At 42.6% G+C, this 24,349-nt stretch overlaps 2 protein-coding genes across 3 annotated transcripts in view; both read right to left on the reverse strand.

The window, feature by feature from the left end:
* The window catches only part of ALK (ALK receptor tyrosine kinase), a 317,869-nt gene extending 312,610 nt beyond the window's left edge, over positions 1-5,259 (reverse strand). The window contains exons 1-3 of one of the 2 annotated variants that reach the window (XM_072035464.1): positions 4,936-5,259; positions 3,044-4,836; positions 1,537-1,618 (exon numbers count right to left, since the gene is read on the reverse strand). The gene's annotated coding sequence lies outside the window, so the exon portion shown is untranslated. Of the gene's footprint in view, positions 1-1,536; positions 2,609-3,043; positions 4,837-4,935 lie in introns of those variants that run through there. The other variant, XM_072035463.1, reaches the window with a different exon arrangement.
* Positions 5,260-5,900: 641 nt separating this feature from the next.
* Positions 5,901-24,062, reverse strand: LOC101800374 (ankyrin repeat domain-containing protein 9). The gene is made up of 2 exons (XM_072035478.1): positions 18,813-24,062; positions 5,901-14,749 (listed from the first exon to the last, which is right to left on the reverse strand). The coding sequence occupies exons 1-2, from the start codon at positions 19,683-19,685 to the stop codon at positions 14,696-14,698; spliced, it is 927 nt and encodes a 308-aa protein (XP_071891579.1). The 5' UTR covers positions 19,686-24,062; the 3' UTR covers positions 5,901-14,695.
* Positions 24,063-24,349: the final 287 nt, after the last annotated feature.

A 24,349-nucleotide genomic window follows, 5' to 3' on the forward strand; every position in this document is an offset into this window, starting at 1 on the left:
ATTCTCCCCCTGCAATTCTTCTGCCTCCCCATTTACAGATGCTGCAGGGAAGGGGATGTACAAAAACCTTTTTGAGAGGCAGAGGACAATACACACCTTCTTTTGTGGAAGCAGCAATATCTACCCTGGGATTGCTGCATCCTGATAAAACTAACAGACAGATTTGGGCTTATTTCTGTTACTATGCTCTGTTTTTGTTTTTTTTTTTTTTTTTTTTGTTTGATTGGTTTGTTTTGATTTGTTTTGTTTGTTTGTTTTTGTTACTAGCCAGCAGCTAGTAGCTCTTAGGAAGAAAGATTTTTCTGAAACCTTTTGCTTATTTAATAGTCATTTCACAAGCAGATACAGTTTAGACTGCAAAATTATTTGCAATACTTTTGTACAACATCTGTTTCCCTCCACAGCGATCCCCCACCATGTGCTGACCCAGCCCAGAGCTGTTTATTTTAAAAGACCAAGACTAACCTCAAGCTGATACAGAAAGTGTTCCAGCTGATAGTGACCAGTTTATCATTCTCTATTTGTTTTTCCACTTTCTTTGTTCATCTGCACTGCCTTCTCCCAGGATTTCTCTCTGCTTTTCATGTGGGTCACTTACAGAATTATTCACTATGATACTGGATTGTCATAAAGACACTGAATAGGACATAAGACACTGAAAATTCCTCCTGGTGGGGATAAGCAAACACTACCCATCCACAATCACCTCACCAGATAAGTGAACACAAAATAGTTACTAAACCTCCAGCTATGAGTGCTAGGGAGTAAGCATGAAGAAAAAGAAGAGGGAACCTGTCTTTACAGTTACATAGGTTTCATATACTGCTACTTGTCAATCAAGTGCTCAAGTGGGGTACTTTCATTCACTTGCTGCCATGGGCAAAAGCAAATGCCATCTGTTTGGAACAAAACACACACCCAGAACACACATGTTTGCTGCTGAAAGGATGGGCTGGTCAAACTACCCATAAACTGCAGAGCTGAGTCAGCAGTACAGAATTATAATTAAAAATAAAAAATAAATTAAGACTAGACAGCATTTCTTAGAGAGCTGTGCAAGCTTGCTGGGACCCTTTTAGTAGCCCTGCAAATATAAGTGGTGTGTGGGCAGTTGCCACAAAATGGTTCAAATTGGAGAATTGCAGCAACTCACCACTTTTCCAGTGTCAAGACTGGGAAATGCCTAGTCTATGATTCCGATGTGGTAAAGTAGACTTCCACTGCCACCTCCTGGCTCTTCCAGACACCAAACAAAACTGAATATGCTAAACAGCCTTCTTCATATCTTATTGCCATTCAGGTCATAGGCCTGATCTAAAGTTTACTGAGATGACCAAGCTTCAAGTCAGCCCTTGGAAATATATGCATACGAAAAAAAATGGACACACAGAGACTGCGTTTTGTATCATAAATAAGAAAGAAAAGGTTTGCTGACCTTACACTGCACTCTACACATTGATTTTAAATACAAGTAAAAACATTAAAATACTTCTACACCTGCTTCTCATACGAATGTGTTTCATTATAGTTTCTCACCTTCCAGAAGAAGCAGATCACAGCCTATAGAGGATCCCTGATGTCCTCGCAAATGTTTTGGAATATCTACTTCTTCGTTGTTCTGTTAAAAAAAAAATAAATCTGTAAGCATACAAAAGGCTATACACTTGTTTGTTTTATAACAGAACTATAATATGGAAAAAAAATGTCTCTATTTAATATTCCTTTTCTTTGCTTCCTATCTTGCAAAGTCTAGCGATATTTCTTACTAATGTTGGTGGAGGTACGGAGATAGATATTGACTTTCATCTCTGTAAAGAATTCTGGCTTTACTGCTCCATAAACTGCTCCAAAAGAATCATAATAATATGATATCGTGATTTATAAACACAACATAGCTTTTCTTTTTGCATTTTTATACAATTTCAAATAGCATTTACTTTCAGAGATTCCTTTTATCTGAACTCTACTCAACAGTAAATCTCAAGGAGATTGTCAGCCTAAGGGCATACAACACTTGGTAGCATAAGTCTGGAGGTAAAAAAGGGAACATGGGTTTCGAACTCTCATTACTCCAAGTCTGCCCTTTCATTATCTATGGATTTGGGGCCTATAACTTCTAACTTCCTCAATTAGTAAGGTCTCCCACCTGTAAAATAGGTGAGAATCATACTGCTCTACTGTGTTTCAAAAGGTTTACATCACTCCATTCTTCCACATTCATTAGCACTCTGATAGTTCACTGAGCAAGGTTTCTATTATTAGAAAGATTTTTCAGAAAATATAAAACTAGATGAAGCAGTGAAATCCACATTATCTCTGCTGTGCAGCTGAGTAACATCACATTCACCTGGTGGGAGCACATTCTTTCCTCGGTTTACATGTGTGAAGAGGTGATGTATTTTTAATGAGATTTATTTTCACGATAGGAATTGCACTGACAATTTGCATTAAAGATAAGCTAAATGAGCTGCTGAAAATTAGAACTAGCTTCCTCACATTTGTTTCTTTTAATTAACTTGTACACTGTGTTAATCTTGGATTAAGTCCTGGCTCATGCCATCTATAACATCGAAGTCATCCTTCCATAAAAGTTTTGATCACCTCATTTTCTTTCTATCTGTTTACCCTTTGATGGCACAGAGAAAAATGATGACAGGTAGCTCACAAAGGACAATTAAAGGAACAGCAGTTTACTCTTATGTGCTGCCACAAAAATACATTTTTTTTTCTCTTTTGTCTAAGTGAGATAGTAACTGTAAAAATTTTCAGCTGGCCAGAAATTTGTATTTCTGGCTAGGTTTACTTTAAGCACCTAGCAATTTATTGGAATTAAGTCACTTCCTATGTTAATTGAAAGTAAATGATATTATATGAAACCTTAGTGACCTCCAAATGGAACTGAAACCTTTTATGTCCCCTGTACAAATCTCTGGACTGTGTGCTAATGAGTAACTGGTAGCAGTAGATGTCTGCTATCACCCATCGTATCAGTCACATAAGGGAGAAACTCAATCAGCAAACTTGAGGGATATAGGATACGTACTTCATGATCAGGTAGCACAGATACTTGTCAACAAAGAAACATGGAGACCCAGGGAAACCTTGGATTTCTCTACACCAGAGAAGAAAGAACAGACATGGGGTTGTATAGATGCTGGTTCTGCTTCCTCCCTGCTTATTTTGTTTTTCATCTCTACAGCTTCTTCCTTCCCATAATACCAAGTCCTACTACAGTCTCCAGTTTTTGTCCTCTTTATCTGCTTTACATGCCTGCTGGCCCTGCTCCCCGCTCCTCGCGCAGCACTGCCCTGCCCTCCACCACAGAAGCAGCCAGCTGTGGGTTGCAGGATGGAGCTGCACACAGGCAGATGAGCTGGCAGGGGAGAATTCGAGGACTGGAGGAGGTTCACTGCAGATGTCACCAGCCAGGAATTTAGTTGCCAAATTCTATCAAGCTTCTGCTGAGGGTGTCCAAATTAAAATCACTTAGAGGTTATCACTTGGCCAGTTCATGTTTTCCTGGAGACAGCAAAAGGGGCTTGCTTGATACTGGAGATGCTTCTTTCTCTAAAGCCTGGAAGAAGCACGATTTCTGAATGAAAGCACTATAAGATTTTCAGCAAGTTCAAAAATCAGCTTACTTGCCATACTCTCATTTTCGTGTGTGGCTGAATAATTTTAGATGAAATTTTCCGAAGTATGGCTGACAAGAGCTGTGGAGAAAAGGATCCTTGACAGACAGAGTTGTAAGACCCTTCAGGTAACTCTGCAATGTCTGCCTTCTACCATAGCAGCATGGAGCCTAATCATATTTTATTGTACCTGCAGTACCTGCGCGTGGTTTGTGGGGCTGCCACATGCTACATACCATTTCCAGTAGGCAGCCTGGATGCAGCTACCTTTCTTTGACGGCTGCACGAGTTCAGCTGTGCTTTGCCAGGTGCTTTCAGTTTGTTTACTTGTGGAGAAAGATGCAAACAGGCTTGTAATTCAAAAAAATGGCTGTGGTCACACACAGAAATTTGGAGACTGTACACTTACCACCAAAGAAACATGCTGATTGTGCTTAGGTCTATAAACTTGCCAAGGCAGTTAGACAACCTATTTGGAACAGAAGTTCTTAAAATTGCAGCAAAAGAATACAGAAAAGTGTCAATTTTATACTCGGAGGAGGAGACCAGAAAGATAGCATATCAAGCACATGATTGCAAGGTGAAGCTGAGGACCATTACCATTACATTTGATAAATGTCATTTGCATTTATACTTTTCCCCATTTTCTTCTTATTATGACAATTTGGCAAAATGCTACGAACTGTTTATGAGGAAAAAGTTATGGATGCTGGCAGACAGGGCCATACAGGATCACAAGAGCTTGAACTCGGAGAACATTATTTGCCAGATTCAAATAAAATACCTTTTAGAGCTAGTGAGGAAACATTAAAAGGAACTGACTAACCTGGACAAACAACAACTCCAAAGGTAAGAATGACAGAAGATGCTTTTCAGTTGTATGCAAGAGTACAAACATCATAATGGGAGCAACAGGTAGAAACAGGAGCGTTCTAAAATGACTGGAAGCAAAGGGAAAACTTAGGCAGAACATAAGGAACCCTTACAAATAGACCATCCTTGCAGAAAAAAAAAAAAGAGAATCATATATCTGGGGAGAGGAATGAAGAAAATACATAAGTCAGTCTATCCAGATATGAATTAAAACCAGGGAGTCCAAGTTCAACGGGAATTTCAAGCTTGGTTTTGGAAAGCAAATATGGTTCAGTCTGCCATCCTTTCCATCAGAAGCCAATGACATAGGTGGAGCCGAAGCCTTGTGACTCTGTTGAAATGAAGATAAACAACCCAATCACAGATGATAATTTAAATAGTATAATTTAAAGCAGATGACTATGGAGGAAAGGAAAAGAGAACCACCTACCTGACACCACCAGTCAGAAGTAAGTTAAGCCTAACTCTAGGCTGTAAAACTTGGAAAATATGAAAAGTGCTTAGAAAATACACCAAAAAAATAATATTCTGACAGATAGTGCAGCCCCCTTCAGCCCCCTTCAGATAGGAGAAGAGTTCTGAAGACCTATTGCAGAAGCCACTGAATTACTAAAGGTTTTTTAAAAAAAAAAGAAAAAAAAAAGAAAAAAGAAAAAGAAAAAAGAGAATGATACTGTTCTGAGAATAAAAACAAAAATGTATTTCTGTGTTTAGATCATTCAGCTAAATGATCTATGTGGATTAACTCGGCAGGAGGTGAGGTGAGCCTGCGCCAGCTCCAAGAACAAATACTATGCTGAAATGCAAATCCTGAGGAGCGATTATACAAAAGCCCTTACTAGGCAAATTTTGGGGGAAACACTAAAAATAGATTGTAAAGAACAGCCTGACCAGAAATGAGGCAGCATTGTGTGGAATATCAATTGCTATATCAGGGTGAAGAAATGAAAGGAATGTGCTAAGAATGTCAACTCTGACCCTGCTGTGAAACACTGAAGTTTCCCGAAGCATGTAGCAAGAGTAACTACCCTGTGAGACACAAGCACACGCAGCAAAAAAGGAAGAGCTGGACATTAAAGATGCATGCTCCGGCCCTGGGAGAACACCCTCACCTGCAGGAGAGGGCAAGGTCACTTCTAGACTCTGCCTTGGAGGCTTGATCTCTCACAGCTGCACAACATACTCTCAAAACCAAACTGAGCATCCTGCCTCCCTGGTTTTGCATAGGAATAAAGATCGAGCCCTCTTTTCAGGTTCCTTTAGCAAATTAACATTCTGGATCAGGTGAGATGGATTGCAGTTCACAGACACAAGCAGAGTGTTTTTGTGGATTTCTGCACATACAAAACACTCAGACTCAGACCCTCTCGTAACCTGCTACTTACCAGTCACTGGTCGGTTTTCTGGCATTTACTTGCACAGGATAAAAGAGGCAAGCATGCTTCTTTGTTAACTCTAAGTCCTATAGCAACGTGGCTTCTTGTAAAGAACAAGCAAGATTAGATTTTCTTCTGCACCTTGATTGACACAGAGAAGAAGTAAAACCTTTACAACTGCCTAATTTTCACAATTCATGTGGACCAATTATTGGCCCTAGTATATTAATATGTACTAGGCACTAGCCTTGTACATATCAGCTGCTGCTGCCTGGTTTTGAAGGTGGTCTTTCGAACAGGGTGATGTGGCAGTTCTCTGAAGGGCTACATGTGGTTCCAGCCCATGCTTTGTTAGAGAAGCAGTACCCAAACTTCAGAGTCTCAGCCGTGCAGCCCTGCTGCAGCACTACACTGGAAGGGAAGCTGGGTGACCACATGCTGCATACAGAAGCTGTGGCCAGGAAATATGGATCCTGTCTGCTGCTAACGTTCTGTTAGTGTCAGGCAACAAAGGACCATTCTCTGCTCCAGCACCTCACTTCCACATTAGGGAAGCAGGGGAAAGAGCACTCACATTCCTTTGAAGATCGTTTTTAAGGTAATGGGGTTAGGAGAGAACCAAAAGGAGCCACTGCTGCTGGAGCTAAATAGATGCAGACCTCCTCCCCAGTGCTAGGCATGATAACACAGGGCTTCTAAAATAACACAACATCAGGCAGTTTTGCTCTACGGTCTTATTTATTACTTTTGAGTCTGTTGTCTCTATTTAATCTTCTCCTGCTTGGAAGAACATCACTCCATCAGTGAATCAGCATCTCCAGAGAGGAAATGAAATGGAGCCACGTTCATAGTGCGCAGCCAATCGCTGTCTTGCCACTCAGTTAATGTTCCACAGTGGGTTAAGAATTATTGTCCTCGTCTTTCAGCTTAGTCCAGATTTAGAGCCCCAGTGGAAGAATTAAGGAGTAGATGAAACAGTACATGCAAAGCTAGTTCCCAGAGCAATAAAGGAGCGTGTTTGCTACCTCAGTCACTAAGGCAGGTACTTAAGAATCAGATGTCACAAAGCAGTTCATTTTTCACGAAACCTTGAGTAAAGGGAGAAAAATGTCGTTGGATACCACTTAGGATTTCTAGCAGGAAGCAAAGGAAGATAAGCTATTTAAACAAAACTATTTTAATTAGTATAATTATAGACTGAAATATGACCCCACTGTCCGTGTGTTATTATTTATCACCCGGTAAGGTACTTCATGGATTGGCCACAGAAAAGACTTTGCAGCAGCTGACATGTATGTCCTAAACCTTCACTCACAGAAGATTCCCCCAAGAGGTGAATTCTCCAGTGAGTAAGTAAATTTGAGAGGGATTTTCTCTCCAGTTCCTTCTCTACTCCATGCATACATGTATTTCTGCAGCTCAATATCTAGCCACTGCTCTCCCTTTCTCTTCTCTACCTGACATGTTCGTGCATGTCTCTGATGACTAAGAGTTGTTGAACTTCTGATGCTCTACGGGATTCTGAGCTGTAAAGCGCAGGGAGAAATTCTCCCTTGGAGCTTTATGTGATCCTCGCTCTTCTGCAGCTGCAAGGATCAGTTGTGCAACTGTGAACTCTCAAGGCTGACTCACCGCTCCGAATCTATTTCCCTCAACTTAGCTCTGCTGTGGCAAAATTGCCACCCCCACTCCTCTTGCTGACTGAACACCAAGCAAAATTTAATCCTGATCTTTCTCTCTGTGTCTTCTTATTCCCTTTATACTTATAACTAAGATTATGCCATGTCCTTTTTCCTTAATTTAAGTAACCAGGAGGAAATTCTTTACTCAGGGGATGATGAGGCACTGGACCAGGTTTCACAGAGAAGGTGTGGATGCCCCATCCCTGGAGGTGTTGAAAACAAGGCTGAAAAGGGCTTTAAACAACATGGTCTAGTGGGTGGTGTCCCTGCCTAGGCAGGGGGTTGGAACTAGGTGATCTTTAAGGTTCCTTCCAACCCAAGCCATTCCAGGATTCTCTTGTTCTCTGTATCTTTTTGCATGGTAGGCTAGGTCTAAATACCAATGGTTCTTCCTTTGAAATGTTTCTAAGACTCAGGACAGACCACGCTCTTACCAACTTTCACCTTATCTCCTCCCTAACATTACTTTCCCCTTTCTGGCTTCTCTGACATTTCAGTCAATGCAAAGCACAGCTTCTAGATCAACCTCATGCCCTGCATAATGATTGTTGACACTTTTCCCTCCTCATCTCGAGTTCCCACTATGGCATTGTTTCCTACACCTCTGCATCCCAAAGTCCTTTTATCAACCTGCGTATCAGTTTATGACATTTACTTTGCTGTTCTCCCCTTCATTCTGACAACAAGGAATTCTGAGCACCAGCTATGTTGTGCTTTTCACTCTATCCTCATCCTTGCTTTCATATGCTGCCATGGCATAAGTGTTTATCTCCAGTTTTTGACCCTACAGATCAGTGACTCTTCATTTGCCAATGGAGTTGTCTATGTTCCAGCAGCCATGTGCAATGACACGACATGTGACAATATTATCCATCTTTTTTTCAAATCTCTTGTCAAAACCTATTTCCTTCTAAGACAGCAACAGACATCCTAAAACCAGAATGGCCAAAATACACAGTACCATTTGGCTTGCTGAGAGAACTACAACCATGTATTTCTTCCTTCTGCTGCTAGAAAAAAAAAATAAATCCATCCAGTAAAGGAAAAAGAGACAGTAATTGTGTTACTGAGTGTGTCATAATATAGACAGACCAAGAAGGAAACCACAAGGTTTTGAGTTCATTGTGAACACATTGCCTCTTCACTGCACTACACAGTTGAACTCGCCACTAGTAGCTCCACTGCTGTCAGACTTTTTACACGATCATTACTGGGAGAACCGAGTGGGGCTGCTGGAACACATTACATGTTTTCCACTGACACTGTGCAAGCTAAGTATAGGTATAGGTTTACATGGCAGTATGTGTTGGTTTTCTATCTGCTTCTACAGGGTAGCTGTTTACTAACTGTACTAATAATGTGTTTTTTTTTTTTTTTTTTTTAATATATATATTATTATTATTGGTTCTTCCATGCTCTGTGCTTGTTATTGTAAACTGGTGCCAGGTATCAATCTTAAGCATTCATGAACCGTTCCACTGTTAGGCTGCCTCACTCTAATCTGGCCTAAAGAAAGATGAAGGGAATGCAATTTATTTATTACACTAATATGAGGCTTCTTCCCGAGAGTCCCAGGAATGTCGAGGGCTTGTAATGTCTACCTGTTATCACATTAGAGAAAATTCTCATGAGTCAATTCCTAATACTACCATGTGGACATCACTTCGAATTTGGTCCTTATGTTGACACTCAGTGTAGCTCATGATATTTTGTCATGGGCCTGACCTTGACCAGAAAGCACACAGGTAAGTGTTTTTATGGAAAGTGATGTTAACAGTTGGATTTGGGGTAAAGAAAAGGAATAAAGTGCTTGTGCGTCTAGCTCATACATCATTTCTGCTCGTATTTTCCACATTAGTCCATGCATCATACCAAACAACTTTGTTGTCTGAGAAAATGGGGTGACATCTTCCCTTGTGGGGAGGTAGATAATGCTGTTAGTGTAAAAGAATGAAGTGGACTCTTATGAGCTCTTTGGCCTGTGTTTTCCACTCTCAGTGTTCTGTGATTCATCTAATTAAGGTACACAGCCTGTAAAACAGTAGGCAATTTTGAACTTTCTACTCATTAGCTGGATGTGAATGGATTTTTTTTCCTCCTGGCTGTCTTCCATTTATCTATGGCAGTTCTACATGACTCAGTGAGATGCCAGAAGGGCTCATGATTGCGTGGGTTGCCTCTGGCAAAGGCAGCAGCTTGAAAGTAAGTGTCTGTCTATCAGACTTTTACTTCTCTCTGAAAACAAACATTGAAAAGCCTCTTCCTAGTGAGGCTGACCCAGCTGCCGTGTCTTGTTGGGATACAAGATGATTAATTTCTTTCTACATAGCTCAGTACTTAACCCATACATAAGGGGGGCATAAGGGTTTGCAGATGAAGCAGGGCTAAAAAAAATATAATCTGATTTTATGCTTAATGAAGAAATAATTTTCTTAAGAACAAAAAGCTATTTGCATCTAGTGCTTATAAATTGCACAATTGGAAATATGTATAACAGTACCACAAGGATTATTTCAGTGATTATGGCCGAATTAGAGTCAGGAAAAAATATATATTAGAGATATTATTAAAACAGGAGGTTGTGAAGACTTCTAGGATATATACAGATGTTTTGTTTTTGGTTTTGTATGTAAAGCTGATTTTTAAGTTTGGAAGGTCTGCAGATTAGGCTGGAGGCAGCCAGAAGTGAAAATAAAGGGCAGACTTTCAGATCAGAGGGCTATAGCTTCAGAAAGCTATACTGATTTTTGTTAGCTGACAGATATCAGGCCTGCTGCCAGTGTCTAGGGAGCTATTTGAGCTTTAATCAAATGTGCCAGAAACACAGATAAATACATCTTTGGCAGTACCTTTCTTTGCTCCCCGTGGGTATCAACCTCTTCATCAGCCCTTTTCTTTCTGCACTAGTCAAGCACTCTGACAGGCAGCCTCCATGCTCTGTACAGAGCTCCTGCCACAGCACAAATGCCTTCCTTCTTGCCCAGCCACAGCGGGTTTCACCCACCTCGTCTTCAGAAAGGGAAAAATGGTGACACCTGCAGCTCCACCTCATCTTACTCCGTGTAATGAGATATTTTTGTGTGCAGGAGTAGCACCCCAGCAGGGCTGCCTCAGGTGCGTGGAGTGAGGCTGGCATTTACGTGCTTTGTAAAATACAAATATGGAACCTCTTAGCTCAGCCAAAACAGCCTCTCCTGTTCCTCTGAGAGAACAACGATGAGAGGATAGGAAATGGCTGGCTGTTCTTCAGGACTGAAACACGTTTTTGCCCAGCAACCACACTAGGCCCACGAAAAACAATTCTCTTCCGTCCACAGCTCTTTGTTTACTGCTCAGCTCCAGGATCAAATTCTAGGGTACCTGAGGCCCTTCTGTTGCTCAAATTAAATCAAAATCTCTTTCAAAAAAAAAAAAAAAAAATCAGCCAAACTGTTTTTGCTTATTTGAATTAGGTTTGGACACAGTGACAAAAATGGCGTCACCGTCATCCACTGGGGCCGCGGTCCCGCGCTCCCCCCCTCAGGGTGGCGACGCCATCTTGCGGCCGAGAGAAACTCAGCGGCCAGACACCTGGGGGACGCCCTGGGATGGGCAATTTTGCGCTGGAAAATCTTAAAATTGTGATAAAAAAAATAGGCAGTCTGTTGTAGGAATGATCACCAATAGCAGCTGCATGGGTGTAAGGGTGGCAGGGATATTACTAAACGTGCTACGGGTTTGGTGGCAAACAAGCAGGCTGGAGGAAGGGAGGGTTTTTATATTCCCTTCATTTTTATCCTGCCTTTCCCAGCTGAAATTTCTGTGGTTTAGGAGTTACAGGTCTTATTTTATCTTCTAATAAATGTAGTTTTTGAGCTACCTCTGTGGAGCTTTTGGGGTACTCATAATGCAGAGAGGGAAGAAAAAGACAAAATGAATCCACTTCAAAACTGTGGCAATTCAAGAACCGGTTGCAAAAATGAAGGAACCGTGCAGTGGCAAACAATAGCTGATCTACACAGGCCTTTCTCATAAAGCCACAGGAATTAGAGAAAAAAAAAAAAAAAAAAAAAAAAAGTAACGCAGGGATTTCATTTTAAAATCCCCTTTTTTCTTGCTTTTAGCTGGTGAGAGCATGTTCATTAACAGCATCCCCAGACTGAACAAACAGTCTTTTGATTTTATTGAGGATGATATATTTCCTCACTCTGAGAAAAAAAAAAAAAAAAAAAAAAAAAAAAAAAAAAAAAAGCCATAGTAGTATTTCAAAATATAACTATCACATGAGAAAAACAGCATTGAAGACCTGGAAACTTAGGAAAAGAGACTGCTTATACTGTCATCACCTAACACCTTCCAGGCAGAGGAGCAGAGACTTTTGTCTCATTTTATGCTTCAGTCAAATCCTCAAAATCAGATGATTTTCTGAAAGATCATCTAGATTTTTCTCTCAGTTTGAAGACAATGCTCTTTCAGCTGTGATGGCAGTTGATCCAGAGGGACTGTCATAATAACACTGAGACTGAGCCTTTAAATATTTCTTTCATGAATAGGGCCTAATTATGTTGAGCATAATGTAAACATAACACAGTAATGTTCCTCCTCCAGACAGTTTTGAAATGAAGTCAATAAGGAGAGGCAGAAGTAGAAATGGTTGTCCAACTTGTATTTGTTCCAGTACCAAATGCAGCTTAATATAGCATAAATATTTCAGGTCTGTATATGTGCTGCTGAATTTTAAAATGTGTCTAAAATGGAGAGACAGGGATTTGGTGGATGGACCACTCAGTGGGTAAGGAATTGTCTGGATGTTCGCACTCAAAGAGTTGTGGTCAAGAGCTTGATGTCCAGGTGGAGACCAGTGAGGAGTGAGTGACCTGTAGAGGTGTCCCTGCCTCTCTGGGGAGTTGGAACTAGGTGATCTTTAAGGTAGCTTCCAACCCCAGCCGTTCTGGGGTTCTATGATTCATGAAAACATCTTTCCATCTGAGACCATCTGAGACCGTCTGAGCTATATGTCAGCCACAATGTAGATGGCAAGGGTGTTGTATTGCCTCAGGTTTGAGACTGACGCCTGACACTCTCTGTGGTAGGGTGTTCAGTTTTGGGTCTCTCACTACAAGAGGAACATCAAGGTGCTACTGTGTGTCCAAAGAAAGGCAATGAAGCTGGTGAAGAATCTAGAAAACAAGTCTTACCAGGAGCAGTTGAGGGAACTGGGGTTATTTAGCCTAGAGAAATGGAGGCTTAGGGGAGAACTTATCGCTCTCTATGAATACCTCAGAAGAGGTTGTAGCAGGGTGGGTTGTAGTGGGGTTGCTGTTCTCCCAAGCAGCAAGCAATAGGACAAGAAGAAATGGCCTCAAGTTGCACTAGGGGAGGTTTAGGTTGGATATTAGGGGGGGGGGGAAAAAACAAAACAACAACAACAACAACAACAACAACAACAACAACAAAAACACTGGAAGGGTTTTGAAGCATTGGAACAGACTTCCCAGGGAAGTAGTTGAGTCCCCATCGCTGGAGGTATTCTGAAGACATGTAGATGTGTTTCTTAGGGATATGGTTTAGTGGTAGACCTGGCAGTGCTAGTTTAATGGTTGGACTTGATGATCTTAGATGTCTTTTCCAACCTGAATGACTCTATGATTCTATGATTCTGTTGCAGTTTGGAATTGTTCACCCATTGGGTTGTTTATTAGTCTAGCTGTATGCTGGACATTTGTAGAAAATATACTGTGAGAAACAGGATCAAAAGCTTTGCTGAAATCCAAAAAGATTGCATCATCTGGCTTCCCTTGGTCATCTGGGTGGGTGACCTTGTTATAAAGGGAAATTAAGTTCATTAAACAGGACTTTACCTTCATGAACCCATGTTGGCTGTGACCAATGACTGCACTGTCCTTTAGGTGTTTTTCAATAACTCCTAGAATAATCTTCTCCATCATTTTACCAGGCACTGAAATGAGACTGACAGGTGTGTAATTAACGGGGTCTTCTTTCTTGACCTTCTTGAAAATTGGAACAATGTTTGGCAGTTGACTGGGACCTCTCCAGATTCCTAAGACAGTTGAAAAATAATTAAGAGAGACAGGGAAGGTTGAAGCCAATAAGCCAGAAAGCTTGCCTCTGGGGACTACATTCTTGGGGGCAGAGTAGTTAAATCTCCCACTAGAAATACAAGGAGGTAATCTTGGCCATTATTATTATTATTTTTTTATTTATTTTTTTTTTAAGTGGAATTAGGGAAACAATTCTCCTCTCCGCATTCTACCATGAAAACGAGAATTTATTGTGCAAGCACAGTCTGAAGTACTAACTCCTTTGTTTATATCTTGTACATCGTGCACTAGAGGAGATCTGTAGGTGCAGTTGGCACTGGAGTGCAAGCCTTGTGATGGTGTCATCTGAAATACTCCAAGTAGCTGTTTGGCAGGTCAGTAGAGGAGCTTGGCCAGGCTATGTTGCTACACAAATGCCAGTGGATTGTTACCCAGAGGGAGGTGGCACAGTGAGCACCAGACGCACATCTGCCTGTGCACCTTCAGCAGCAGCTGACCATGCAGGAGAAGTTAGAGTTGGCTCTGGAAGCCTTACAGAGAAATGTTTCCTTACAGAGTTAAAAACCTTGGTAAGGAAAGGAGCATGTTCACTGCATACAAATGAGATGGGGAAAGGAGCCTGCCAGCACTGTTACGTTCACTGGAAAGAGCTTTGTCATAAGCTGCTGTGAGCTGAGCTCAAACATAAAAGATGAAAATCTTCAAAACCAATTACCACTTGCTCCTGTTGAGCCCTTTCTTCTGATTCACCTTCACCCTACAGCAAGTCTGTGAAATGTGGGTTCACCTCATCACTTGGGGTCATCCCCTGGCAGCACAGCCAGCTATTACAAGCCTGTGAAAGAAAATACCATGTTCTTCAGATCAAATTTTTGGAGGTAATGGCTCAGCAGTCACAATGAAGTAATCAAATACCAAGATGAGCCAAAGCAAAAGCAGCTGGTTTGTCCAACTGGCTGATAAAAGACACATCAAATTTATACTGCAAGTTTATTATGGCAATACAATCAGATTAAATAATTTTCACAGCAATTATATTTATATAAGGTATATATTTTTTTTATTCCCAGCACGTTGCATTCTTTTCATCTTCAGTCATGCAGTGAGTAATGTACAAACACAATTATATGGAAGATTTTTTTTCCCTAAAAAAGAGAAACCAAAATTACAAAAGTATGGCTTTATAAGAAAGTTCGAATCATAGAATCATTCAGTTGTATCATACAATGAACATTCATTTGTACTTGGGCATGGCAACATTCATCAGTAAACAACAGCATCGGCCCCTGTCATGCTGAAGACAAAAAAAAGCCAGGGGAACTAGGAGCAGGGAAGAGCCCATCAGTGTTAGAGAATATATCTGTATACCTTCAAAGTATGAAAAATGTAAAAAATGGTTTCAGAGATTAACCATCACATTTATTTATATTCTGAAGTCAGAGTTACGGAGCTTTGAAGAACGCATCTTTTTTATACCAACAAGCATCAGCAGTGGTGCAATTGACTTAAAAAGTGTTAACTTCAGTTGTAAGGAGATGTAACTGAGGTTAAAATCTGGCCTGTTCTCTCTGCTGATGATGCTGCAGAAACAGTAGCATAACATTGGTAAATCGTATGTGGCTGAATTCTGCTGTCAGCCCAGGAAAAAAGAAAGATGTATGTTTAAAAGATTTTGTTTAAAAAGTCGGTTCAAGAATTAAATGTGTCCACTGCCACAAATCCTTTGCTGGATGATTGTGTCTGTTGGCATGAAGAAGCCCTTGTGCTTGATGCTTAGGGACAAAACACCTGTTTCAAAAGCAAAGCTGCTGCCTCTTGGATAGAGAAGAGACATTCTTACCTGTTAGCAGCACAGTGCTTGGGACACAAGCTTATTTCATTAAAAGGTTGCTTTCTTAAGGCATTGATCACTGTTGTGTGCGAGTACTGTGATGTGTAAGTACTGTCAGTCAGTTAGGAATTGTACCAGAAGAGGGCAGACATACGTGTGCACACACACACAGACAGACACACACACACAAGGTCACTCAGAGCTCACTGAAATGATGCTCACCGATACTGAAGGAAAACACAGACACCCCTCAGATCTTTACAGTGCTACTCCTGAAAACTGAAATTAAATAACATAACCTATAATGCACAGGTTAGCACAGACCGAACCCTCTTTCTTTTCTTTCTTGCTTACATTCTTTTCGACAAGTTCTGAAATAAAGAGCTACCTTTACTTACTATGTCTATAAGCAAAATGTAAACATCACTACACAGCACCTAGCAGTTTTATCAGCAAAGTCACTAACATATTTGCCATGCAAGTACAGGGTTTTTTAAAGACTACTGACTGTCAGATTGCAGGAACAGTGGAAAATATAGAGAATTTACTTTTGATAATAACCTGGCTTGGAAAGAATGAAGAAAAAAAAATAACACAGAAAAGGCTGAGGTAGATTTGTCTGTAAATGATGTAATGTCACCGTACTGTAGAGGAAAAATGGACCATCAAGCTAACAGGCAGGGCACTGCAAGATTAGTGAGCCGGGTGTGTGTAAAAGATCCCCTCCCTCCAGCAGAAGGACATCCCACCCTGCACTCCTATGATGGAGAAACGTGTTAGGTAAAAGAAGCACCATGATGCTAATGGCCCTAAACCCTGGTCCAGTGGGACTGTACATTGAGGTCAGGTAGTAGGTGAGCGGCCAAGGCCCAGGCAGTGCTTTATTCTCTCAAAATGGTCAGGAAAAGCTGAAATGGCAGAGCTCTGGTGTGATCAGCTGCCTGTTGCACCCTGGGCTAACAACACCTGAGTTTTTGCATGCTGGCCAACAAATAGTCAGAAGCCTTCTTCCAGGCTGTGACACCAGGTGCAGATATGCCCCAGAATTGGAGTCTCTTGAGCAATTGCTCCGAATCAAGCTCTTCTCTTCTGCTTGGCTGGTGGATAACCTCACGTAGGCATATAAAGCGTTCTGCTTGGTACAAAGCCACCTGAGTGCCCAAGTGCCTGACCCCTGACCTTCACAGTGATCCCCAACTGTTAGGCAGCAAATAATCCCTGCACCATTTTAGAAGCGCTTGCTGCCAGTGGGTTGCTCGGGCTCTCTGGACACGTCCCCCTGCCCTGTTGGAATGAGCTGCCTTGGTAATGCCAAGAGTTCCCACCTGCATCATTTGGTTTCTAAGCGGAGCAGCCCTACTGTCCCTCCTGTCTTTTCTGAAACTCTTTATAGCAACAAAACCCTCATGGTATGAAGACAGTGAAATAATGGTTGATGATTTGCCTTCCCTCCTTCGGATGATTTACTTTCCCTCCTCTCTGCTCCCGGGGCCTAATTACTATTCTAATAATAGCCATCGCCAGCCTCCTCTGCCTCTCGCCCACTGGCATACGGGTAAGATACCACACTGCTGCTGGGCACAGGCTGCATCCTGCTTCCCCAGGCTCCAGGGGTGCCACAGAGGCTGTGCTCTGCAGTCACTCTCAGCAGCCTTGGCCTCCTCCTCCAGCACTGCCCAGCATCTCCAAAGGGTCCTTCCAGCTGGCTCTGGCACAGCCCTGCAAGAAATCTCCACCTGGCCCCGGCTGGCAGCACCAGGAGCCTGGTACATGGGAGGTGCCCCGAACATGGAGAAACCAAGCAGAAGTGCTCCACGTACTAATTAACACAAAAGGCTGCAGCTCTGGCACAGCAGCCCTGGCACAGGCAGGGAATTAGCCAGATGAGACACTTTTGTGCTGAGTGATCCCCCTGTTCACAGATGTGAGCGCACAGGTTGAGCGCACACCTTTTCTTGCGAAAAGGGGTTTGTGCCCCACTGCCTTTTGCACCAAACCTGTTTGAAGAGATGAGGGGTTTATTCACTGCTGCTCAGTATGGATCTTGGAAAATGGGTGATGCTACTTCATTAGAGCACAGGATTACGCCTACAAAGGGAGGAGAACATTTGGGTCCAAAATAAGGGATGTTCCCGAAGAGGGATTTAGGATCCTTCCACTGCTCTGCTGGTGCTGGGCACAGCCAGGAGGGCAGGGCCAGTGCCTTGAACAGACAGGACTCTGCCTGGGCAGGGCACCCCCAGCCCTGCAAGGAGAGCCCACTGCTGGAGAGCTGCAAACACCCCATGCCTTCAGGTCCCCGAGAAATCAGTGGGAACTTTTTGTATTTCCCAGGATCAGGCCCTCTGTCTAGACTGGGGTGACAAAAATACTCTGACAACAAGCGACAACTTCCAATGGCAGGCTGTCATGCCCACAGCTCGGATAACTAACAAGTGCAGGTAACTCTGAGACCCACTGGTGTGTCAAGCTAGTGAGCTGCATCACTTCTGGAGACACATTCACCCCTAAAACACAAGTAAAGGATAAATAATGCCACTCATGAAGGACAGGGCTACCAGTGGACCTGCTCTGGTTTGCAATTTTTTTCCTGGACAGCAGGGAAAATGGTTCCCTCCCCATTGCACATCCTTGTAGAGCCATCAGGGCTGGGTTGCCTTTAACCCCCTCACTCCCATGTGAGCCAGGATGCTTTCCACTAGCTCCTCTGCCTGTCCCTAGGAATACACACACACTGGCCCTAAGTGCACGCACTCCACGCTTCACCTACCATCAAGTAACTCATTAAAATCACACTAACTTTACATCTCTGCAGCATCAGCCGTAGACTTCTTGGCTGTTACTAGAGGATACTGGATCACTGTCAGAAAGGAAACCTGACCTTTCAGTCCTGCTCATACACGGTAGTATTTTTCCTAGTATTTTTCCTACCAGGAGGTAGGACACGGTGTTGCAGTTACACCCTTTGAAAATCCCACGGCAGGAGCTGTTCCTTTTTACCCAGGTACATTACACAGGATAGGGTTATATTGGGAATTCAGATACACTGACACCAGCTGACAGCTGAAAAAACAAACAGAACACAGTCTCAGCTACAGTTAACCCTTCACATGCACAACAAACAGAAAACAAGGAAGGTTTTTGTCTTTAAAAGTGCCGTGCCTGCAATCAATTAGGAAAAAAAAAAAAAAAAAGGAAAAGAAAAAAAAATCACAAACATTTAAAATCTTGTCACAAAATATTGGATTTTCCAGCATAGCCTAATAGGGTAAGTATTAAAATCACACTAAAATACACAGGGTGCTGGGTGAGCAGGTCCCCGAAGTTGCCTTTGAAAATCCAAGACCCAGCAAATAAAGTCAAGGAAAAACATTTACCACGTTTTTTGTTGTTAGCTTTTTGCCATAAGATGGTAAGGGCTTTAGTGCCTGAGGTATAGGTAGTTCCTGGATGCTTTTAGGGAAGTGGGACGGAGGCAGAGTCTGGAGAATAGTTTGCATAGCTTGCAGGTATAAAGAAGCAGGCGTGTTCCCCACCAGGCTGTTGAATTTGTCTTCCCCCAGCAAAGCTGTCCAGTGCTCTGGATGATCCCGCAGAACTTTCCGCATCTTAAATTGGGGGTTAGGCATGAAGAGCAAGAGGTAGTCGAGGCAGAGCTTCTTCGATGCCACGTTGACTTTGGAGTCCCACATCTGTTCCAGGATGACGTCCAGCGGGGTAAGTCCTTTGCTGTCCTCTATCCTAGGAGAAGCTCCATTGCCAAGGAGGATGAGGACCGTCTCTGACCTCAGCAGTTCACAGGCAAGGTGTAGGGGTGTTTTCCCATCTTCCAGATGAAAGCAGCCAGTCCTGTTGATGTAGGAGTTCAGGCTGGGGAGCTTGTGTGCAATTTTGATGATCAGCCCCAAGATATCTCTCCTGTCATATGTGACTGCCATGGCCAAGTGGGGAGCAGACGATGGGCAATAGCAGAAGTGTTCCCCAGGCACCTTGAGAGCCTCCTCTGGGAAATGAGACAGCAGATACTGAGCATAAGGCAGGTGGTTATGCACCACTGCATAGAGAAGGGCTTCTGAAGGTGAGTACGTTCTTAGGCTGGCGTTTTCCTCCCAGTAAAAATATTCCATAGTTCTCATGTCTTCTAGCATCCAAACAGGCTTGTGATCCCTCACAGCCTGATAGAACATATAGGATAAGAACTTGCAGTGCCTGCTCTGATCGTCCGGCAGGCTGGCCTGGTTACTGGCCATGGCTCAGCAAATAAAGAGCTGCTCCCCGTAAAATCGCTCCAGATGGTAAGATCTGTGCACTTGGAATGCAGATCCCGATGCTGCTGCAACCTTCAGGCTGTCATTGCTGCCTGGACCGCACTAGCTGGAATGCATGGGCTGATCATCTCCACCCATTCATTGTTTTTCCCCTCACTGCAGTGGTTTTGTTTAGGTAAGCACAATCCCACAGGCTCGGTTAACCCATGCCATGCAAGCAGATGGTTAGTAAATATATCCTGCTCGGTGTGTGGCGCAGGTTACTGGAACGCTGTCAGACTGCAAGCGATTTTACACACACACACAGCTAGAGAGAAAGCAGGGAGAGACTAAAATTAGCTGGAGAGGTGAGGTAGTTTTCTGTCTGCATTTCATGTCTAACCAGATCAGCTCATATGCTGCAGTAAGTACGACAGCAATATTCATCTATTTTTTTGTATGTCACTCACACACACAGCTTAGTAAATCGTAAAAAGAATATGTTGCAGTTTAAAATGTTCCACAGCTGATAATATGGATGATAATGTACTCACGAAATCAAGGGACTGGTAGCTGTAGCATTAGGAAGGGATCCCTATTTTAGAAAAAATGGTATGGCTGGCCAATTAGGAGACACTGATGTTAATGGATTGTCTATAAGGCATTAGTGATGTTTAAGATCCCAGCATTGATCTCTGCAGAGAAAGGAGTCAAGCAGGATATGGAGTAACCCTTCCCAGAGCCGCAAAGTATATTGCCCAGTGTAAATGCCTGCCTTTGTTTAGCAAGGAAATATCTGAAGTGCCTCTGTTTTGCATAGCAGGGGCATAAACAAAAGGTTAATGGCCAAACCACACTGGTGGATGGAGTGCTTTGATCCAAGCATTTCTCAGATGTCATGTTCCAGGACTGAGATCAGAGCAAGCTGTAATGGGGGGAAGTGGGTTTAAGCAACCTAACTTGTGTAATGCCCTGGCAAGACACAGAGGACCAAGGCTTGATGGGGGCTGCCTATAGGATGAAGCAGAAGGGCCAGACAGAAATTAAATTCATAGAAAATAAATGAATTAAGCACCCTTCATTGCAACTTATGCTTAAGGAAAGAGAACTTCTACACATCTTATAAATCAATAGATTTCAGTAGGACGGTGTCTCACCATCTTGATATGAGAACAGAAAAATACAGCAAATCAAGAATTCTTTTTTTTTTTTTTTAATTTAGCAAGAAGACAACAGTATATTCAAACTAAATAAGGAATGTTCAGGTATCAAATCTGATCATCTCCAAAATGTCTGGAGTCATCCAAAGAGAAAACCATAGCCATTTACAAATCTGGGTCTAGATGTAGCACATCTTCCCATTTTCAAAGGTTCTGGTTGTTCATGCCCTAACCATTTAATTTTAGGGTCAGATTTCATATTGTTAGAATAAATGATTCTATGTCCAGTTTTAGTCCGTCATTTTTGTGCTCACACGTGGAAATACTGCTAAATAGTCACTTGCACATGCTATTATCCAGTTGTATCCATGGCTGTAATAAACCATGTGCATGCTTAGGGGCAGATCCAAAGAATACTGAAGAGCACAGGGAAGTTCCCACTGATTTCAGCGTGCTCCAGCTCAGGCAGTTGTTGAGCACTTGGGAATGAATCCACATTTTGTTTCCCAGGTTGCTAACCCAGAGCAGCTCACAGCTGGGACTGAACCAGGAATTGCCTTGTCTTTGCCTTGGGGTTACAGACACTAACCAACCCTCACTGCTTTAAACATCTGCTCTAGCGTTTAGGTAAATTGAGATGCAGGGTGCATATTTGTGCAGGGAAGTTAGCGTTTGGTACATTGAGAGGGGAATTACAGCATGCTGGTTCCTTCGTGGGGGTTGTGTGCAGGCACTCTCAAAGGACGTAATGGTTTAGTACTAGGTAGCCTCATCCTTGCCAATCTAATCCATCCCACATTGACCTCAGGACAGGCAGGCTCACAGTCATCTTCTCTGGTGTTAAATCCATCTCAAATGGCAATCACCTGAGCAAAAGCTGTTCTGCCACTGCTCCAGCATTTCCTGTCCATGGCAGGGTCATCACCAAGTGCTACCACTTTTGTGGTGCCAATGCTGTGTGGTGACTGCCACGGCAGCCATTCCGCAGTAACACACACACCAATTTTTACATTTCACCTTTGTAGGCTGTGGCACAAGCTAGGTGTTTTTGGACTTAGGTTCCTTTGCCATCCTACTGTTTTTCATGTGCCTTAGCATAATTTCAAGGAGGATCTGCTCCATGCACAACCTTGCCAGGCACAGATGTGAGTCTGACTGGCCTCAGGTCCCCAGGTCTTCTTTTTTATCCTTTTTAAAAATTGAGCACATAAGATACTATTTCTTTTTCCTCCTTACTGGCCCTAAAGCCGTTTTTAGCTATCTCCATATCTGCGTTTCTCTCCATTGGCTGATGGGAATGGTGCAATTCCTTTAAGATCAGAGTGGCCATGTCACGGGACCCCAGCAGTTTCGTGGCTAATTTGAGCTAAGCTCAGCTCCTTCCTGCCACATTTCTGCCTGGGTACACACATGAAAAAACTTCAAGGAAGAAGCTGCTTGTGAAAAGAAGAAGAAAAGCCTTTGAGGAAGATTAGGACTGCCTCCAGCATCCTACATCTGTCAGAAACTTCAATGGTATGTTTCTTGCTCAGTTACAAAGAAAGCAGTGGACAACTTCGTCTATGTGAAGAAACTGGAAGAGTACAGCTAACACAGAAGGTGGGTTTTACTGGGCATGAAAGGTTTCTTTTATACCCTGCACCACAGTTTACCAGCTCCAAGTCAGCCAGCTGACTAAACAAGGCTTTGAGGTATTGGAAAAATCTATAAACAGACCTGTCCTGAATTGCAGAATATTTCACTTCTGCTTGCAGAATTCAAACAGCAAATGAAGCCATCTCTGACTACATGGTAGAGCATGGAAATGAAAATAAGCAGAGCTTTAGCAGTTTGGAAAGCATTTGAATTACATGCAATGGGACCAGCTGATATGCTCTGTGAAGAGCAAATCAATCCCCAGATGGTTGTTTACTTGCAGAAGTTTGGAAGTGAAAGATAACTACCTAAAATGAGACAGTCTTATCTAATATATGTAGGAAAGCCATCTAGAGACAAAATGAGGATCCTCAGATTATGTACACGTGGCCTGTTGAGCACTGCTGTGATCTAGACATGCGTACTGTTCACACTGCTACATTCAGAGCCTCACCTGTGCATTAGCCAAAGACCCACAGCACTCACAAGACAAAGGGGAGCCTGGGCTTGGAGATGGGTCAGGAGCAAGACCCATTTCCATGCTTTTTCTCTGTCAACTCTCAGTGAGGAATTACCCATTTGTAAGGGCAGGCACTCCATAAATCCTGGAATAACTCCAAAGGGGGGATGAAGATGTTGCTAAATCTCACTGAATGTCCTACATCTCTTCAAATATAGGTTAGATCAAATAGCACACCTGTGTCTGGAGGATGTTTTAATCAGTTATGAAAATAACAAGGCTTATTTTATTCCATTTTTAAAGGTGCTTTTGAGACCTGATTGCATAGAGCCCGCATGCCAAAAATCCTCGTGCCTCCCATTTCTGAGAGCCCATTTGTTTCAGTTCCCAATTCCTGTCCTAATTTGAGACTTTATCTCTCAAACAGCACAGAAATAGACAGATTGCCATGCCTATTCCAAAAAGTAACCTGCCAGCTGAACTCTGTTTAAAGAACAAAAAGCACTTGCAGACAGTTTGTGCCTACAGATACATTGAACCAAATGCCGTTTTTTCCAGTGACTATGATGAGACTACACTACAGCCTTGTATTGCTGAACATTTCCTTTTTTCATCACGATTACAGGTACCAATGCCCTGTTTTACCATCCTTCTTGAATATTTTTAGTTTTCAAAACTGAATAAAAGCAATGATTTTTATAAAACTCATAATTAACCTGGTGATTTGGTGCTACACAACATCAGCAAGGTTAAATGCACGGCAATCTCCAAAATAAGATTTTTTTTTTTTCACTAAACATTAAAGTCTTTGTTCTCTGCTTATGCAGCAGCTGACACTACACAAAAACTGCAACTTTAAGGTTCTGCTACCAGGCAGGTGGGCAAATAAATAAATAAAAAATGACACTTGTACCATTCCTCATGCAGTGACGACAAACATGTCTGAACATTCTTAGTGGTTCTAGTGTTCACAGAATCACAGAATCACAGAATCACAGAATTTCTAGGTTGGAAGAGACCTCAAGATCATCGAGTCCAACCCCTGACCTAACACTAACAGTCCCCACTAAACCATATCCCTAAGCTCTACATCTAAACGTCTTTTAAAGATCTCCAGGGATGGTGACTCCACCACCTCCCTGGGCAGCCTGTTCCAGTGCCTAACAACCCTTTCAGTAAAGAAGCTCTTCCTAACATCTAACCTAAAACTTCCCTGGCGCAACTTTAGCCCATTCCCCCTCGTCCTGTCACCAGGCACGTGGGAGAACAGGCCAACCCCCACCTCGCTACAGCCTCCTTTAAGGTATCTGTAGAGAGCGATAAGGTCGCCCCTGAGCCTCCTCTTCTCCAGGCTGAACAAGCCCAGCTCCTTCAGCCGCTCCTCGTAGGACTTGTTCTCCAGACCCCTCACC

This window comes from Anas platyrhynchos, chromosome 3 (genome assembly GCF_047663525.1).
Source record: "Anas platyrhynchos isolate ZD024472 breed Pekin duck chromosome 3, IASCAAS_PekinDuck_T2T, whole genome shotgun sequence".
NCBI lineage: Eukaryota > Metazoa > Chordata > Aves > Anseriformes > Anatidae > Anas > Anas platyrhynchos.